Raw genomic sequence first — 14,820 nt, forward strand, 5'->3', positions numbered from 1 at the left:
CAAATACGCTAAGAAGCTCTACGCTGATACGGATATCTACTATGTACGACGATACTTCCTAAGAAGCATGTTACTGGACAGAATAGAGCATCACGTTGCAATAAATCTGGCTGGCATCATCACGCTGAGCAATGGGAGAAGGGGATCGGATCAAAGTGACGAACCTGGAGTAGGTACACCATGTCGATACCGACTCTAACATTGTCAGCAAGGGATAAAACACTTGAATCAAGAGAGAGAGAACAGAACAAGAAAAGGAATAAGCACCTTTGTTTATAATCAATTTCCCCTAATAAAGCCAACAAGCGGTATTCATTAATAAGATATGTTGAGGCTGTGGTTAGACAATTTTCGCAAATGAAAAAAAAAAAAAAAATAAGTAGTGTTCCTTCAACCCGAGTCGTCTTTATACTGAAACTTTAGCCGAGCCGTACGCCTGCTTCCCTGCGCTTCTTCAGCTGCTGCGCCGTTGCCAGATTCATACCAGCGCTTTCGCTTGCGTCAAACATGCTCTGTGCTTCGCGCCTCTTTTCGTCGTCAATCTTCTTGAGACGCTTCTCAGTCTTGCCCTTGCCGCTACCCTTTCCGTGGAACTGGTGACTGAGATGCTTGAAGGCTTCCTTCCGGTCTAATAATCGGCCGTGATCATCGACATACTTCAGCTCAATGTTTGGCTTGTAGCCCGCGTTGAAGAGCTCAGCCATCTTCTTCGACTGCTGGTGGTCGCGGTGGGTGTTTTGCTGTCGAGCCCACTCTTCTCTTTCTCGAACAGACATGCGATCCAATCTGCCGCTCATTCTGTCACGCTCTCTCTGTTGTCGAGTCTGTTCGTCCAATTCACCTTCCAGGGCTCTCTTCCTTGAAAGGAATTCTTCACGAGCAATGAAGTCTTCATAGCTTCCAGCCTTCTCCTGGGACTCGAGGAGTCCTCGTTCTCGAAGCAGTGCCAAAGCTGCGCCCATTCCGGTACCAACCATCTTTTCATCTTCAATACCTGCATCGTCTTCCTCCTCTTGCTTGATATTATTCTTCTCTTCTTCTTCTACTTCTTCTTCTTCTTCTTGATGCGCCGCAATCTCTGCTGCGTATTCATCCATTTCATGGTCTTGGTCTTCATCTCCATCGCCATCTCCATCGCCCATATCCCGATCTTCTTCCGCTTCAGGGCTTTTTGTGATCTGTTTTTGCTTCCTGGCTTGGCGATCTTCATCGTCTGGCTTGCTCAGGCCGGCAACAAATTCGGAAATCTCGCCAATCACAAGACCACCGTTTTGGATCTCCTCTGGTGCCTCGTCATCTTCTTTAAGTTGTCTTGCAATATCTTCAGGTCGTGTCTTTTTGCGCTTCTTTAAGGCATTTTTTCTTTGGATTGCCAGCGACGCTTGAAGGTCGTCGTCATCGGCAAAGTTATCAGTAGATGTAACCTTTCGCTTCTTAGTCAGAGATGAATCCTTGGAATCAACATCCATGGAACCAGTGTCCACAGGCGCAGGTTCTAAGGGGAATATGTCATCTTCATCAAGTTGCTTTTGCCTCGTGCCCTTGCTTCCCTTCTTTTTCTTGGGCTTCTTCACTTTGATTTCTGAAGCGGCAAGATAGTCTGATGAAGGTGCAGCATCATCTAGCGTTTTGTCAGCAATCATTTCAGTAGTAAAACTTTTGGGTCTTTTGTTTTTCAACATACCGACGATATCATCGAGACTTATTGATTGAATCTTCTTCCCTTTCCTTTCTGGCTGATTCAGGATATCTGACAGTTCAGCGATAGCTCCGTCGTCATCAAGAGTGAACCTCTTTGCTTTTTTGCCATTAATCTCTTCGTCATACTGTGCCAGGATGGTGCCCTCGCCATCATCATAATCATTGGGGTTGTAGCCTTTCAGCTTCTTCTTGAGGTCTAATCTTTCAGTGAGCTTCTCTTGTTCTCTGATACCCAGATTCTCGAGCTCATCCCCCTCTTCCTCATTCTGGTCAATCGTCGTATCCTTCAAAGTAAGAATTTGTTCATCTCCGTCCAAAAAGGATGTTGAATCGTGAGCAACTTTGATGCCAGCGAGATCTTTGGAGGTGTATTGTATGGCTGCCGCTGCTTCTGCCTCTGCTGCAGCAAGCTCTTCTTCTAGTTTCCTCGCTTTGTCAATTTTCTTCTGTCGCTTCTTCTGCCCCGTCAACCACGCTTTTGCATCAAGATCGCTGCTTTGACCTTCTTCACCGAGTCCCTTCCCCTCTAAAAGAGCAAATCGTTGGGCCTTTTCACGGGCTTTTCGTACGGCGGCGGCCTTCTCTTCGCGTCGTTTCTTGGCGGCTTCTTCGTCCTGCACCCTCTTGTAGTTGTCATACGCCTGGGCTTGGCGACTCTCGACGGTGCTTCCAGGCTCTTCGTCGTCCGACGTTGAAGCTTGATGCGATACTTCAGCTCCGGGTACCGGCAAAGGCTTCATGCCCAGCGATATCCGGATACGATTTGTCTCTTCGATTGTTGCCGCGTCCATGGTTGCTTGATGTTGATGCGAGACAGGATAGGAGTTGGTAAGGTCGTCGCGAACATGCAAGAAAGAAAGCGAGTCTCAAACACCGTCTAGTTAGGTACGGGATAGTGGTACCCGGTTGCTCCACCGCAGCCTGGCTGCTAAACTTGTCGTCACTTAGCGTGCAGGTATTTTAGCCGATATAGTTCCAGTGGCTCTATCACGTGATATTCTCCACCACCCAATCTTATCGCAACTCCATATAAGGCTCTATCGTGAAATTTTCTTCACAGGCTTCTTTTCTTCTTCACATACACGGATCTGTGCTCTGCGGTCCTCTGCGTTCACGCGTCAGGGTCGACTGCTTTGCAGCTCGATAACTCTATGGAGCCATCAACTTGCTATGGTGTCAATCATCCTATCGACAGGTCCAAGAAGAATTCGACCTTTGGCTGCCTCATTCGCTGTCGCAAGATGGCTTGAGTGTTGTGGCTGGAGGACCCGAGGGCCCCATATTCCGAACCTTTTTTCCAAGGCCGTCGGCCGATGAGGTTGAGGAAAACCATGGGCTGCCTACATCTCACCACTCGCAATAGTACTAGATTATCTGTAGACATTTCTGTAGACGGCTGTTGAGCCTCATCTCGGAGCCTTCTGACCCCATGATGCTACTCTGTTTAGCGGCTCGGGGCAAACCATGATTAATTGTGTTACTCGGGCCGTATAATATCTACGAAATTACCCCGACGAACTCGGAAAGCAAAATGCGATTCCTTGTCAGCGGGGCAGATGGGAAAATCGTTTGCTTACTCTCCATGTATGCCTCGTGATTATTTAGGAGGGTGCTGTACAGGCAGCCTCCTGGATTCTGTGAGAGTTCCGATGATGTCAATCCTTGACAATTAGGCAGATGTCAGAAGTCCCCCCACGGCGGAATGCCCGTCAAAGCGTGGCGTACCTGTGAAAGTGATTACAGGTACATCATCTATTTGTTTATGCATGTGAAACTCGATGCCGAGACCCTGCTCGGGCATTCTATGCACGTTCTCCGTATTCGTACCTACCTAGGCGGTGACGACTTATGCTGTCACAGTCAGTCACGTCCTTCGACCTCTGTTCTACTTTTTCTTCCATTTTCATTCGTCCACGTTCTTTTTTGCCTTCTCATCCTGTTCTGCAGCACGTGCTTGGCAGTCCAACCTGCATATGCATTTAGTCAAGATTACAGCTGTCATCACGAGCCCTCGGCTGCTTGTGAAACACACCCAGCTCAGCTCCTCCAGAAGCTCGAGTAATAGCGCCGACTCGGCATCACTTCGCCACACCCAAACTAAATCGCATAATGGACTACATCGAACGGTTGAAAATTTTTCTTCATTTCCTCTGCGCCCATCTTTTCTCCTCTCGTAAGCTGCAAAGCACGTGTAGCTAATGCAAGACTGCAAAAGTTCCGGCGACAAGAAATGCAAATGTTCCGGTTGATCTAGGGTAGGAGGGCTAGCACCGGAGGCTAAAGGCGGTAGTGGATGAGCGGCGGGCGGGAACCTGGCAAGCCTTGCGCCTCATAGCCCGAACGAGACGAACATGGTCCAGGATTTGCCCCACGGGGGAGCACCTTGGAGATGCGGAGCAGTCCAGCCCCTGGGGTGAGATGTGATGTGTTTGTTGGTAGCGTTTTGGCGTTCAGAAGCTTTCAGAGTGCTGGGCCGGTGCCTTGATAGGACGCTGCCTCCTTACTCGGCCCCTCCCCTCTCCCTCTCCTTAGCTGCGCATGCTCTCCTGACAGCGTGACTAATGACGCGTTGCCAGCCCATTCGCCTGACACATCCCGGCATCTGAGTCTAACTCGTCACGCTGGCCGGCTTGGCCCAGGCAGAGCAGCAGCGTCTGGGCATGATTGGCCCCGGCTCCAGCCTGGCAGAGCATCAGATCAGCTGCCCATCTGCCGTTGACCGCATCGCCGACTCGTCGGATCTCACCGGCCAGGAGCTGATCCCGGAGTGGCGAGATGGTAGAAAAAGGATGACGGCCCCTATGCCAGCGACGCAGTTCTGTTCTTTCTGTAGCATCATCGTTGACGAGAGGAGCTGAAATCGAAGAGAAAGAGGCTGGCAGAGGAGAGCTGAATATCCCACCACCACAACCTTCAGCCGCTACCCACCAGGCTGCTCGGCTCTTCTTTCTCCCCCAAACGGGAAACGGTTGCACCGCGAACTGCGGCACTTGGGTCCGGAGAAGAATCGGCCCTTTGTATAGTCTTCCGGCCCTCAGTACCCCATGGGGGAGATCCGCACATCCACTTTGGCCCTGTAGACCCTTTGTCGGTCCGAGTCTGAAGAAACTGAGCATTGACGGTGGTCTTTGCGGGATACTCTGCGATCAAACAGCTGCTTCTCATTGGACGACTGATTCCACTGGGCGAGGCACGGCATAAACGAAGCCGTTTGCTATAGTATACTGCAAAAGTTCTCTCCAGACTCTCGACTATATAGTGAAGATGCCCGCGTTCGCCATGGATCTGGCTGCGAGCCACTCAGCGTCAGCACTTTCTCTCAACGTCTCCTCGCACGCCTCATTCATTCCGCCCATCATGCATGTCTTGTCGACAGCCGTCTTGCTCGGCTCGGTTGCTGTCCAGAAGGTCTTGGGAAGACCTGGATCTGCATCCGACATCACAAAGCGAGCTGTGACTGACTTCATCAACACTGAAACTCCTATTGCCTTAAACAATCTGATTTGCAATGTTGGTCCTGATGGATGTCGTGCTTTTGGCACATCGATTGGTGCTGTAGTTGCGTCGCCAAGCACCACTGACCCAGACTGTAAGCTTCTTTTGCATTATATATTTATCGTATACACCATTTATATAGAAAATGCACTAACACGGATATAATCAAAAGACTTCTACATGTGGACTCGAGACAGTGCTCTCGTCTTTAAGAGCCTTGTTGACCGGTTCACTCAGAGCTACGATGCTGGCCTGCAGCGCCGCATCGAGCAGTACATTACTGCCCAGGTCACTCTCCAGGGCATCTCAAACCCATCTGGTTCCCTCTCGGACGGCTCTGGCCTTGGCGAACCCAAGTTCGAGCTGACTCTGAGCCAGTTCACTGGCAACTGGGGCCGCCCGCAGCGTGATGGTCCAGCTCTTCGAGCCATTGCCTTGATTGGTTATTCAAAGTGGCTCATTAACAACAACTACCAATCGACAGTGTCGAACATCATTTGGCCCATTGTGAAAAATGATCTCAACTACGTTGCCCAGTACTGGTTAGTGATTGCTTGTTCTCTTGCCCCCTGTGCGCTGGTTCGTTGCTAACCCTGACTTTTAGGAACCAAACTGGATTTGACCTGTGGGAGGAAGTCGATGGAAGCTCATTCTTTACTACAGCTAACCAGCACCGAGCACTTGTTGAGGGTGCTACTCTTGCCGCTACCCTTGGCCAGTCAGGCAGCAGCTATTCCACTGTTGCTCCTCAGATCCTCTGTTTCCTCCAGAAGTTCTGGTCTCCCTCTGGATACATCATCTCCAACAGTAAGCTATCAATGCGAATCAATCTTAATTCCGAAATGGAATGCTAACACTAGTTGTCGTAGTCAACAGCAACGATGGTAGATCTGGAAAGGACTCTAACTCCATTCTCACATCTATTCACACATTCGATCCCAGCATTGGCTGCGATGCTGCCACATTCCAGCCCTGCAGTGACAAGGCTCTCTCAAACTTGAAGGTCTATGTCGACTCTTTCCGCTCCATCTATGGCGTTAACTCAGGCATCCCTGCTGGCACTGCTGTTGCCGTTGGCAGATACCCAGAAGACGTCTACTTCAACGGAAACCCATGGTACCTTTCTACCTTTGCTGTTGCTGAGCAGCTGTACGACGCTCTGTACGTCTGGAAGCAGACTGGCTCCATCACCGTCACCTCCACCTCTCTGGCTTTCTTCCAAGAGCTCGTCCCTAGCGTGACGGCCGGAACATACGCCAGCAGCTCATCTACTTTCACCAGCATCATCAACGCCGTCTCCACCTACGCTGATGGATTCGTCAGCGAGGCGGCCAAGTACGTCCCCTCTGATGGTTCTCTCTCCGAGCAGTTCGACAAGAACACCGGCACTCCTCTCTCCGCCGTTCACCTGACCTGGTCGTACGCCTCCTTCTTGACTGCCGCCTCCCGTCGCGCTGGCGTTGTCCCCCCTTCATGGGTCAGCAGCGGTGCCAACACCGTTCCCTCGACTTGCTCCGGCACCACGGTGGCTGGATCCTACTCAAGTCCCACAGCCACGTCATTCCCTGCGTCCCAGACTCCCAAGACTGCAGGTTCTAGCACCACTTTCACACCCATTGCATGCGCTACCCCAACTTCCGTGGCTGTCACCTTCCACGAGCTTGCCACCACCGTCCCTGGCCAGACTATCAAGGTCGTTGGTGACGTCCAGGCCCTGGGCAACTGGAGCACCAGCGCCGGTGTTGCTTTGAATGCCGTCAACTATGCTACCAACCACCCTCTGTGGATTGGACCTGTCAACCTCCCGGCCGGTGCCGTCGTCGAGTACAAGTACATCAACGTTGGCTCAGATGGCTCTGTGACCTGGGAGGCCGACCCCAACCACACCTACACTGTCCCTGCAGTGCCTTGTGTCACCGCAGTTGTTAAGGAGGATACCTGGCAATCATAATGAACTAATGATAGGTAGAAAAGGGAGGAAGGGGAAAGAAATGGCAGATTGTCAATCACGCTTGCAAGTGTGTGTATATTAATTTTTTTAAGCTTTAGCTCTTTTTATGATCCCAAGAGAGACGAATATATGATAAAGGAATAGCATTATTTCCAAATATTTTATGAATCCCTTGCTTTAGTCTGTGTGAACGAGAGGTGTCTTGATAATGTGTGTGTGTGTGCGCAGTCTTCCCCAAAAATTAAAGAAAAGAGTCTTCGTTTCCGTTGTTGTTTTGATTTGTTAGGTCGAATGAAGACTTGTGGCTTGTGGTTAATGGCCACGAGTATATGTAATGACGAACCAAAAAAAGAACGAACAGATAAACAACACGTGTACATCCTGATTAGTTAAAGCCAGACAAGTTGCCCATGAAGCCAAAACCCTCCTTTGCTTGGTGATTTCCTCTTATTGAACGCTGCATTCTTCTCTCTCTCCTTCCATTGAATTTCAAATTTATATCATTTCTTCACTAACTCCCTTTACGCAAACTCATCATCGGGGGCCTCAATGGCATTCTTCACCTTGATCAGGATGGCCGTCATCCAGGGCTCCAGCCTGCTCGTGCGATCAAATTGGAACAGAAGCTCGCCAAACTGATCCTGGTCGTGGGCCTCGATGGCGCCGCACAGGTCCTCAATCAGCTTGTACTTGTACTGGGATGAGAACTCGACGTCCTTTTGGCGGTAGCCCTCCACGGCGCGGCGGGTGCCGACCAGGTCGCCGGTGGCGAGGTGGCAGACGCCAGCCTTGAAGCAGTAGGTAGAGAGACTCCATTTCATGGTCTGGTTGCCGATCATGGAGTTGATGATGCGGTCGTAGGTTTCGATGGCGACGTAGTAGTCCTCATCCAGGGCGGCGAGATCGGCGTATTGGGTGAATAGCTTGTTGGCATTCCTAGAGGAGAGAAGCGCAATAGTTAGTTTAATCGTGAACTCAGTACAGCGTATTTAACAGAAACACTGTCCTCAAATACAAAAGGGGCCATGTTTTCATGCTGGAGAGGGGAAAGACGCACAGTTCTCTGGCCTTTGGTAGTCGCTCAGCAGCCTCCTTGTAGGACTCACGCGCCCTCTTCAAGTCCTTTAGGTCATGCTCATAAATCTGACCAAGGATCTCCTTGACTCTGGACAGCCTCGTCTGCTTGCTCTCGCTGGTGGACTGCTGGATCAGGGCAAAGGCCCTTTCTCGGCATCGGATCGCCGCCTCGGGATCATCTCTTCGGTAGGCATCGGAGGCCTCGACGTAGCTGTCGGCAGCGTCGCCCAGTTCTTTGAGGTTCTTCTCTCGTACTGCGGCGGCTCGTTCATATGTCTTGCCGGCCTCGATATCTGAAAGAGGACCCAAGGGTTAGTCCATGTGAGTGATTGCGTAAGAGGGCTGCTCTGAAACAGATCCTTGATGATCTCATAGAGGAGCTCTTTGGAGGGGAGAATGGAGGAACAAGGTAGATGCATACTTTGACCCTGTCGCTCGTACGCCTGAGCTGCCTCCTTGAATAGTCGGGCAGCATCCCAGAATTTGTCGTCTGAGCCGCCAAGGAAGCTCCAGCCACCGCTGCCCTTCGATACGAGCTTCTCGGCCTGTTAAGTAGGAACGTTAGTTAAGCCCAGCGGCTTCTCTGCCAGCTTCCTGGATCGCTGCAAGTTGGGGGATAAGAAAGAGATGCGCACCTGTTGGAGTAGAGCCTGGGGGTCTTCCATGATGTCGAGGATTCTGTGTGCAGAGAGTATCAAAGCTGTGTGGAGGAGAAGCGCTTGATATAGTAAGATGAAATCGTGGTAAGAAAGGCGATGCGCTCATTGGAGTTTAGTAACTGCCACAGCGCCTGTTAGGCGTGACCTGGAGCCTATGACGCTGCTGAGGTGGGGGGCGAAGCACCTGAAGCAGCTGGTGCCGGATAAGGCCGGATTTGGCCTAAGCCGATTTTGACACCTGGATCGGCACATCGACAAAATTGTACCTTTATACATTATACACGCCACTCACTGAATCATTCATGCCGGCAGATCCTCAACTTCTAGAAGCTTATTTCATATTTCCTGGGTACGGCTCTGCGCTATAGTCAATCGATACAATGTCACTCTGCTCCAGATGCCTTAGGAAGAGCCTTGGTCTTCGTCTTCGTCCAATAATCTTCTCATCTCCTCTATCATCAAAAGCCTCGCCATCTTCAACTGCTCAAGACATCCTCTCCAAGCCAACCTGGTCGGTGAGCTCTCTACTCCCGTCTCAAACACATACTGAGTCGCCGGAAACCATCACTCCTGCTCAGCTTCATCATCTCCTGCGTCTATCAGCTCTTCCGTTACCCAAATCCCCTGCTGAAGAGCAATCCATGATTGAGACTCTCCAGAGCCAGCTGCAATTCGCGCGGGCTGTACAGAGAGTCGATACTAAAGGAGTGGAACCTCTTCGGGCCATTAGGGATGAGACAGAAGCTGCAGTTAGAGAAAATACTATTGGTTTGGACGATCTAAAGGATACGTTGGCCAAAGAGGCCCTCGTGGGGCACTATCAACGGCCTCGTAGGGTCAAGGAACAGATCCAGTCTGATGCGGAAAACTGGGATGCCTTGGCTACGGCGTCAAGGAAAGCTGGAAAGTATTTTGTTGTTGAGAGTGGGAAGAAGGCTGAGGCTGGGGAACCTTGAATAAACTTTTTTTTTTTTTCGTAGGGCAGGGCGTTTTCAGCCCCCTGGTATATATTTCGACACATGCTTGGCTATACTTGTCCCAGCCCGCCCAGTATTTTTCTCTCCTGCAATGATACCCTTGATGACAAGCAATAAACGAATTTCCCCATGTTCTCTTGAAACAATTTTTCTGCGAGCCCCGCAATCCATGCTAATATCAATCCTTAAACAAAAAGAAGAAAACCGTATACTTCATGAACCTGTTTAGAAAATCCAATCCTTCTACTCTAATCCAGCTGTGGCGTAGTCATCTGAATGGTTGAATCGCACGCTACTTGGATACTTCTTGATTTGTATCTCTCGGCTTCTGTTTGGGTATCTTTTCGTAGGCGTTGGGACTTGGTGCCCGCTTCTTCTTGCCATTCGTTCTCCTGCCACGTCTGTGGCTGTGGTTGTGCTCATGATCATGATTGTGACCGCAGTCGTCTTTTTCACCGCCGACTTTCCGTTTCCTTTCTGGTTCAGAGTCGGAATCTGAGTCTGAAGATGAAGAGTCCGACGAAGATTCGTCGCTGGACTCATCGACTCCCTTGGGTCGGTGGTATATGCAGCACACTATGCGAACAAGTACTGTTAGCTTCATCTCCAGCTTTATATAGGTGTAGCATTCTGCTCAAATGATACCACTAATGAAGAAATCATATGATACAGCTTTGGGCATCAAGAGTCAGAAATCTCCTGCAACGTACCTTTCGAGGTTTTCCTCCCCAGTCCTTCGTTGTCAACCACGTCCTCTGCCCACTGCACTGATCTTCCGTTTGAAGTATTCCCCCCTCTTAGCCGCAGCACTCTCGGCGCACTCTGTGCTGTCTCTGGTGGAGTTGTATGTGTGGTTGTTTGCGACGCTGTTGGCGCCTGCGCGGCGCGCTCTTGCGACTGCGACATGGCGCAAAGTTTTGTAAGAAATCTAGTTCTTTCTTGCTTGGTAGTTTGCAGCGGGTCTATCAGTAACACGCAAGCAAAAGTGAGGATGATCGCATAAAATCCTTCTGCGTTATTATGCGAAACAAAGAGATCTTTTGCGTGGAGGGGTCGGGAGAGAGTGGAAAAGGGATGTCTTGTGACGAGAGTTTGTTTGTATAGATGTCATCGGCGGAAAAAAAAAGAGCTAGGAACAGGTAAGTTGCCCCCCGCGGCTTTCCCAACACGCTTTAGTCAGGTGGCGTCACTGATGCCCGGAATCCTGGAAAGTATCGCTAAAAAGGACCAATAAGGCTACCTAGGCACATGTACTATAATCGGCAGTTGCTCGCTAGGTAGGTTTTTAGTTATATAATTTTACATATTCTTCTATGTCAGTTTGTATTGCTATCTATGTCTATGTATTCAGTGGTATTTGGATGTGGTCATATGATGATACATTCCTCATAATGATATTGTACAATAGTAGTGATATTCTTACACGCATTTCCGGCATTTGACACCAAATTACGCAGCTTGGTGCTCGCCCCTTCGCTTCTTTTCCAGCTTCTTTGCCCCCTTCATGCTTCTCCTCGGTCGGCTTTTGTTCTGCTCCGCAGTCTCTCGTGGCTTGTTGTTCAGCCACCCGTTAATTGGCTTTCTTGACCCAACGAATTTGCCCAGAGGAGAGTAGACATCAACGGCCGGCCACTCGGGCGATTCTTCAGGCTGCAGTTGCACTTTGGGCTCCGCAGCCTTGTTATTGGCAGATATATCCCTCCTCATGTTGTACATATCCGCAAAGGGGTCGTTCGTATCCTTGGGCGTCGCCTTGGGTCTTGTCTCTTGTGCGACTTCCTGAGGCGCATTTTGAGATGCAATTATGCGCTCCAAATGTCGCTTGCGAACTTGGGCAACAATCTCAACATATCCGACGCCCTCGATGAGTATGTCTACAGATAGCACACGGAACGGTAGCGTATCAACACTCAGACCAATGGCGTTCTTTCGGGTCAATGGCCCAGCCCTCTTTTTGGTTACGTCGTGTTCAAGTTTGAATGTACCAGCATGCTTCATCTTTTCTCCAATATCAGTCAGTGTAATATTTTCAAGGCCGATGGATTGACGAGTCTGATTTTGGAATTCGATGGCCTTATCCGTGCTCGTAAGATGCTCGTGGAGTGGCGTGAAATTATACATTAGGAAAATCATGTCTGGCGTTCGTGGCGTGATTCGAATCAGTCCTCCGCCAAGGATTATGGAACTTCCAGGTTTGACAGTGATCTGCTCAGGAACAATGCGCTTTTTCATGATAATCGACTGCCTATGTTCCTCTTTAACGTATAACTCAAGATCGCTGCGCGCCAATCCCGGCAGATCTATGAGTTCTCCTTTGCCGTTGCCGAAGGGAATGCGGATAGGAGACGCAGTTGTTCCAGGAAGAGATGAGACAATGGGCATATCTGGATAATTCTTGGCTGGTTGGGCAGGTGGAAGGAGAGATCCCAGATTGATTGTCGCCAGGTCTTCGTCGCTTTCCAAAGTGTTCTCATCCGTTGTTGAGCTGGCGGCTTTCTTCGAGTTTGTCGATACACTGGTTCGCTCGGGCTTTTCGGTCATCCTCCCCTTTGGATAGATGGCTTCAAAGAGCTGGCTTTTTCCTACATTGACTTTTCCCACCATCCATCCAGCACCGCCGCGGTTCCAGACATCTTCCTTTACTGTTGTTGTCCACCACCCCCTTCTCGCGCTGACGCACCTGACGTTTCCCAGGCGGACCCGCTCACCAACTCTGCCTAAAGCCTGGCGCAAAACATCTTTCAGATAGGGCATCATGGCGTCTACCATCTCTTTTGTTGGGCCTAAAAGGTCGCTCCTGGTAATAATGAAGCTCATCTCAGTCTTGCGATCATGTTGAAACTTGCCCGCTCGAGACCTTCGATTGCGCGTGCGTAGCGGAACGTCTCCCAACAGCACATTAAGCCTCGGAATGAGAGACATGGGGAAATCGGCAGCATCAATGACATGGTAGATGTGATTATATTTATGAGGCGACTCTTCAATGGTCTCACGCAGAGACTCGACTGTTGGATGGTACATTGCAACCTTTGCAGTGTCGCCTTTGGTACTGTGATGTATCAAATCATGGCAGCGGTCGCAAACAGGTGCTTTATGATGTGATGTTACTGTACAGAAGTTAGCATGAAACCACATTTAAACCTGAAGCTCAAGTGTTAACGTACTGTTCTTGGTCTCAGTCTCTGGCTCGCCACCTTCCATAAGCATGGCAGGATCTAGACCAAGTTCCTTTAACCTGCTCTGATCTAAAGATCCGAGTGTCTCGTTGACAACCTTATCTTCATCACCTTCCAAAGGAGTTTGATGCCGTGTGGGAGGATTCATCCATTCTCTCACTCTCTTCTTAGAAACATCCAGATATCCCAGCTGTTCTGGATCTTCAGTTTGCGTAAATGCGCCACATCCAGAGCACGTCAATGGCAATCTTCGCACCGGTTTTGGTGGTGAATCTGGAAGTTTGGATGGTGGAGTTATCGATTCATTACTGCTGGCGATAGTTTCGGTATGGTTTGTTCGTCGTTGAGAAACCTTCACTGCAGCTCCTAGACTTATACATGAAAGCCTGCTTGATAGACCTACAACTGCAGGACACAAGTATAGCGGCACTCCTGCTGAAGGCACAGCCTCGCCTACTCTCAATGTCTGCCTAAGCAGACGTCCCGCAAGAGCCCTATGCATCCTCGCTGAAAAAAATTCGTGGATCATAAATCTCAGATCGAGATTTTTTTTCTGAAAAAGTGACCCTTCTAAAAATGAGCTTCTATAAACTCAGTGAGTGACAGTGCAGTCCCCCACTGTCGCGTGGTCACCCCACCATGAAAAAAAAAGAAAGAGAGCGCCGGATGATTAGCCGGCCCGCCAAACTCCAACGGGTGCGATTTTCTTGAAGTGGGAATATGCTCTGGGACGATATTGCATGCAGATTGATAGAGAGTTGCGATAATTGCTGCGCACCAATCCCTGTCAGTAATTGAGTCCTCGCAATTGTCGAGGCGCAAAGACACAGATCAAAATGAGGTCATTAGGAGAGCGGTTAAACCTGCTTCGAAAGGTAACATTCTGAATTTCATCATTTATACCGTAGCAGCATCGTTGGCTGACCAAGAGCTATTATAGAAAGTATGAAATATATATAAAACCCTCCTGCTACTGCCACTCTGATTACGATCTCCGACTTACAACTTCATTCACACAGCTCATTAACATAAAATGCGGTCCCGGCGCAGCTATCCTCCCCTCAGAGGTCACCCGGATACACATGGACTTCGGCATCACCTTGAAGGGCGGCCACATGGGAGCTAGGTTCGTGCCATTCGCATCTCTCCCCACGATATCTACCACTCTAACACAATGGCTAATTTGCTATTCAATAGGAAATTCTGGAAAGAATATCTCCCCCGCCTGAAATACCACAACCCCTCCATTCCCATGATCGTCAACCGCCACGACCAGAACCAACTCCCCCCGACCATGTCCATCTACCTCCGCAAATCCGACTCCTCAGCCGCCGCTTCTTCCGAACCCCTCGCCCAGCCCTCATCATCTCGCACGAACCTCTCCAAGGCGCAACCCCCCACCGCGGACGAGCGCGTCGTGCACATCGACATGACCAACAAGCACTCATCACACATCCTCGAGTTCTTCATGGCCGAGACCCGCGCTGTTCCTCTGCAGCCCACAAACGAGGAGATTGCCGAGATGCAGTCCCTCGAGACACTACGGAAGAATGCTGACGTCGACCGTGAGCGTGTACGACAGCTGAGACTGGAGAAGAAGAAGGAAGAGGATATGCTGAAGCGAGCAAGAGCTGCGGGTGGCATGGCAGAGCAAGAGGAGGCATAAAAAAAAAAGATTCAAGTTAGACAATTGTACGATAAGCATTTTTGAGTATATGGCAATGTGTATCGTCCAGGAAAAAAAGACCTATGGGCCGGATATAAAATAATGACATATGCTAAAA

General features: G+C 49.8%; 6 protein-coding genes across 6 annotated transcripts; 3 read left to right on the forward strand and 3 right to left on the reverse strand.

Moving 5' to 3' along the window:
* Positions 1-206: 206 nt before the first annotated feature.
* GGI43DRAFT_8971 (U4/U6-U5 snRNP complex subunit SNU66) lies at positions 207-2,686 on the reverse strand. Its single transcript, XM_083210488.1, has 2 exons — positions 1,685-2,686; positions 207-1,621 (listed from the first exon to the last, which is right to left on the reverse strand). Exons 1-2 carry the CDS (start codon positions 2,490-2,492, stop codon positions 420-422), a joined length of 2,010 nt encoding a protein of 669 aa, XP_083065953.1. The 5' UTR covers positions 2,493-2,686; the 3' UTR covers positions 207-419.
* A 2,076-nt stretch (positions 2,687-4,762) lies between these two features.
* On the forward strand, positions 4,763-5,964 carry GGI43DRAFT_8923 (glucoamylase). The gene is made up of 2 exons (XM_083210469.1): positions 4,763-5,290; positions 5,369-5,964. The coding sequence occupies exons 1-2, from the start codon at positions 4,966-4,968 to the stop codon at positions 5,785-5,787; spliced, it is 744 nt and encodes a 247-aa protein (XP_083065954.1). The 5' UTR covers positions 4,763-4,965; the 3' UTR covers positions 5,788-5,964.
* A 1,352-nt stretch (positions 5,965-7,316) lies between these two features.
* Positions 7,317-9,023, reverse strand: GGI43DRAFT_390007 (alpha-soluble NSF attachment protein SEC17). Its single transcript, XM_083204269.1, has 4 exons — positions 8,860-9,023; positions 8,646-8,769; positions 8,205-8,517; positions 7,317-8,083 (listed from the first exon to the last, which is right to left on the reverse strand). The coding sequence occupies exons 1-4, from the start codon at positions 8,887-8,889 to the stop codon at positions 7,669-7,671; spliced, it is 882 nt and encodes a 293-aa protein (XP_083065955.1). The 5' UTR covers positions 8,890-9,023; the 3' UTR covers positions 7,317-7,668.
* A 102-nt stretch (positions 9,024-9,125) lies between these two features.
* Positions 9,126-9,988, forward strand: GGI43DRAFT_9074 (uncharacterized protein). The gene has a single exon (XM_083210495.1). It carries the CDS (start codon positions 9,264-9,266, stop codon positions 9,837-9,839), a length of 576 nt encoding a protein of 191 aa, XP_083065956.1. The 5' UTR covers positions 9,126-9,263; the 3' UTR covers positions 9,840-9,988.
* Positions 9,989-11,166: 1,178 nt separating this feature from the next.
* On the reverse strand, positions 11,167-13,622 carry GGI43DRAFT_390011 (uncharacterized protein). The gene is made up of 2 exons (XM_083204270.1): positions 13,025-13,622; positions 11,167-12,967 (listed from the first exon to the last, which is right to left on the reverse strand). The coding sequence occupies exons 1-2, from the start codon at positions 13,563-13,565 to the stop codon at positions 11,310-11,312; spliced, it is 2,199 nt and encodes a 732-aa protein (XP_083065957.1). The 5' UTR covers positions 13,566-13,622; the 3' UTR covers positions 11,167-11,309.
* Positions 13,623-13,685: 63 nt separating this feature from the next.
* GGI43DRAFT_390013 (mitochondrial 54S ribosomal protein mL61) lies at positions 13,686-14,789 on the forward strand. Its single transcript, XM_083204271.1, has 3 exons — positions 13,686-13,911; positions 14,056-14,162; positions 14,234-14,789. Exons 1-3 carry the CDS (start codon positions 13,873-13,875, stop codon positions 14,700-14,702), a joined length of 615 nt encoding a protein of 204 aa, XP_083065958.1. The 5' UTR covers positions 13,686-13,872; the 3' UTR covers positions 14,703-14,789.
* The last annotated feature ends 31 nt before the right edge of the window (positions 14,790-14,820 follow it).

Source organism: Trichoderma evansii (genome assembly GCF_050947405.1).
Source record: "Trichoderma evansii strain SZMC 28006 chromosome Unknown GGI43scaffold_1, whole genome shotgun sequence".
Taxonomy (NCBI): Eukaryota; Fungi; Ascomycota; class Sordariomycetes; order Hypocreales; family Hypocreaceae; genus Trichoderma; species Trichoderma evansii.

Coding starts and splice junctions, on each gene's coding strand:
- GGI43DRAFT_8923 (XM_083210469.1), top strand. CDS start 4,966: ATGCCCGCGTTCGCCATGGATCTGGCTGCGAGCCACTCAGCGTCAGCA. Junction 5,291..5,368: donor AAGCACCACTGACCCAGACT/GTAAGCTTCTTT, acceptor TATAATCAAAAG/ACTTCTACATGTGGACTCGA.
- GGI43DRAFT_390007 (XM_083204269.1), bottom strand. CDS start 8,889: ATGGAAGACCCCCAGGCTCTACTCCAACAG. Junction 8,770..8,859: donor CCCAGGCTCTACTCCAACAG/GTGCGCATCTCT, acceptor CCTACTTAACAG/GCCGAGAAGCTCGTATCGAA. Junction 8,084..8,204: donor CTACCAAAGGCCAGAGAACT/GTGCGTCTTTCC, acceptor TCTCTCCTCTAG/GAATGCCAACAAGCTATTCA.
- GGI43DRAFT_390013 (XM_083204271.1), top strand. CDS start 13,873: ATGAGGTCATTAGGAGAGCGGTTAAACCTGCTTCGAAAG. Junction 13,912..14,055: donor GGTTAAACCTGCTTCGAAAG/GTAACATTCTGA, acceptor TCATTCACACAG/CTCATTAACATAAAATGCGG. Junction 14,163..14,233: donor GGCGGCCACATGGGAGCTAG/GTTCGTGCCATT, acceptor GCTATTCAATAG/GAAATTCTGGAAAGAATATC.
- GGI43DRAFT_9074 (XM_083210495.1), top strand. CDS start 9,264: ATGTCACTCTGCTCCAGATGCCTTAGGAAGAGCCTTGGTCTTCGTCTT.
- GGI43DRAFT_8971 (XM_083210488.1), bottom strand. CDS start 2,492: ATGGACGCGGCAACAATCGAAGAGACAAATCGTATCCGGATATCGCTG. Junction 1,622..1,684: donor AAGTCTCGATGATATCGTCG/GTATGTTGAAAA, acceptor ACAAAACGCTAG/ATGATGCTGCACCTTCATCA.
- GGI43DRAFT_390011 (XM_083204270.1), bottom strand. CDS start 13,565: ATGATCCACGAATTTTTTTCAGCGAGGATGCATAGGGCTCTTGCGGGA. Junction 12,968..13,024: donor AGAGACTGAGACCAAGAACA/GTACGTTAACAC, acceptor ACTTCTGTACAG/TAACATCACATCATAAAGCA.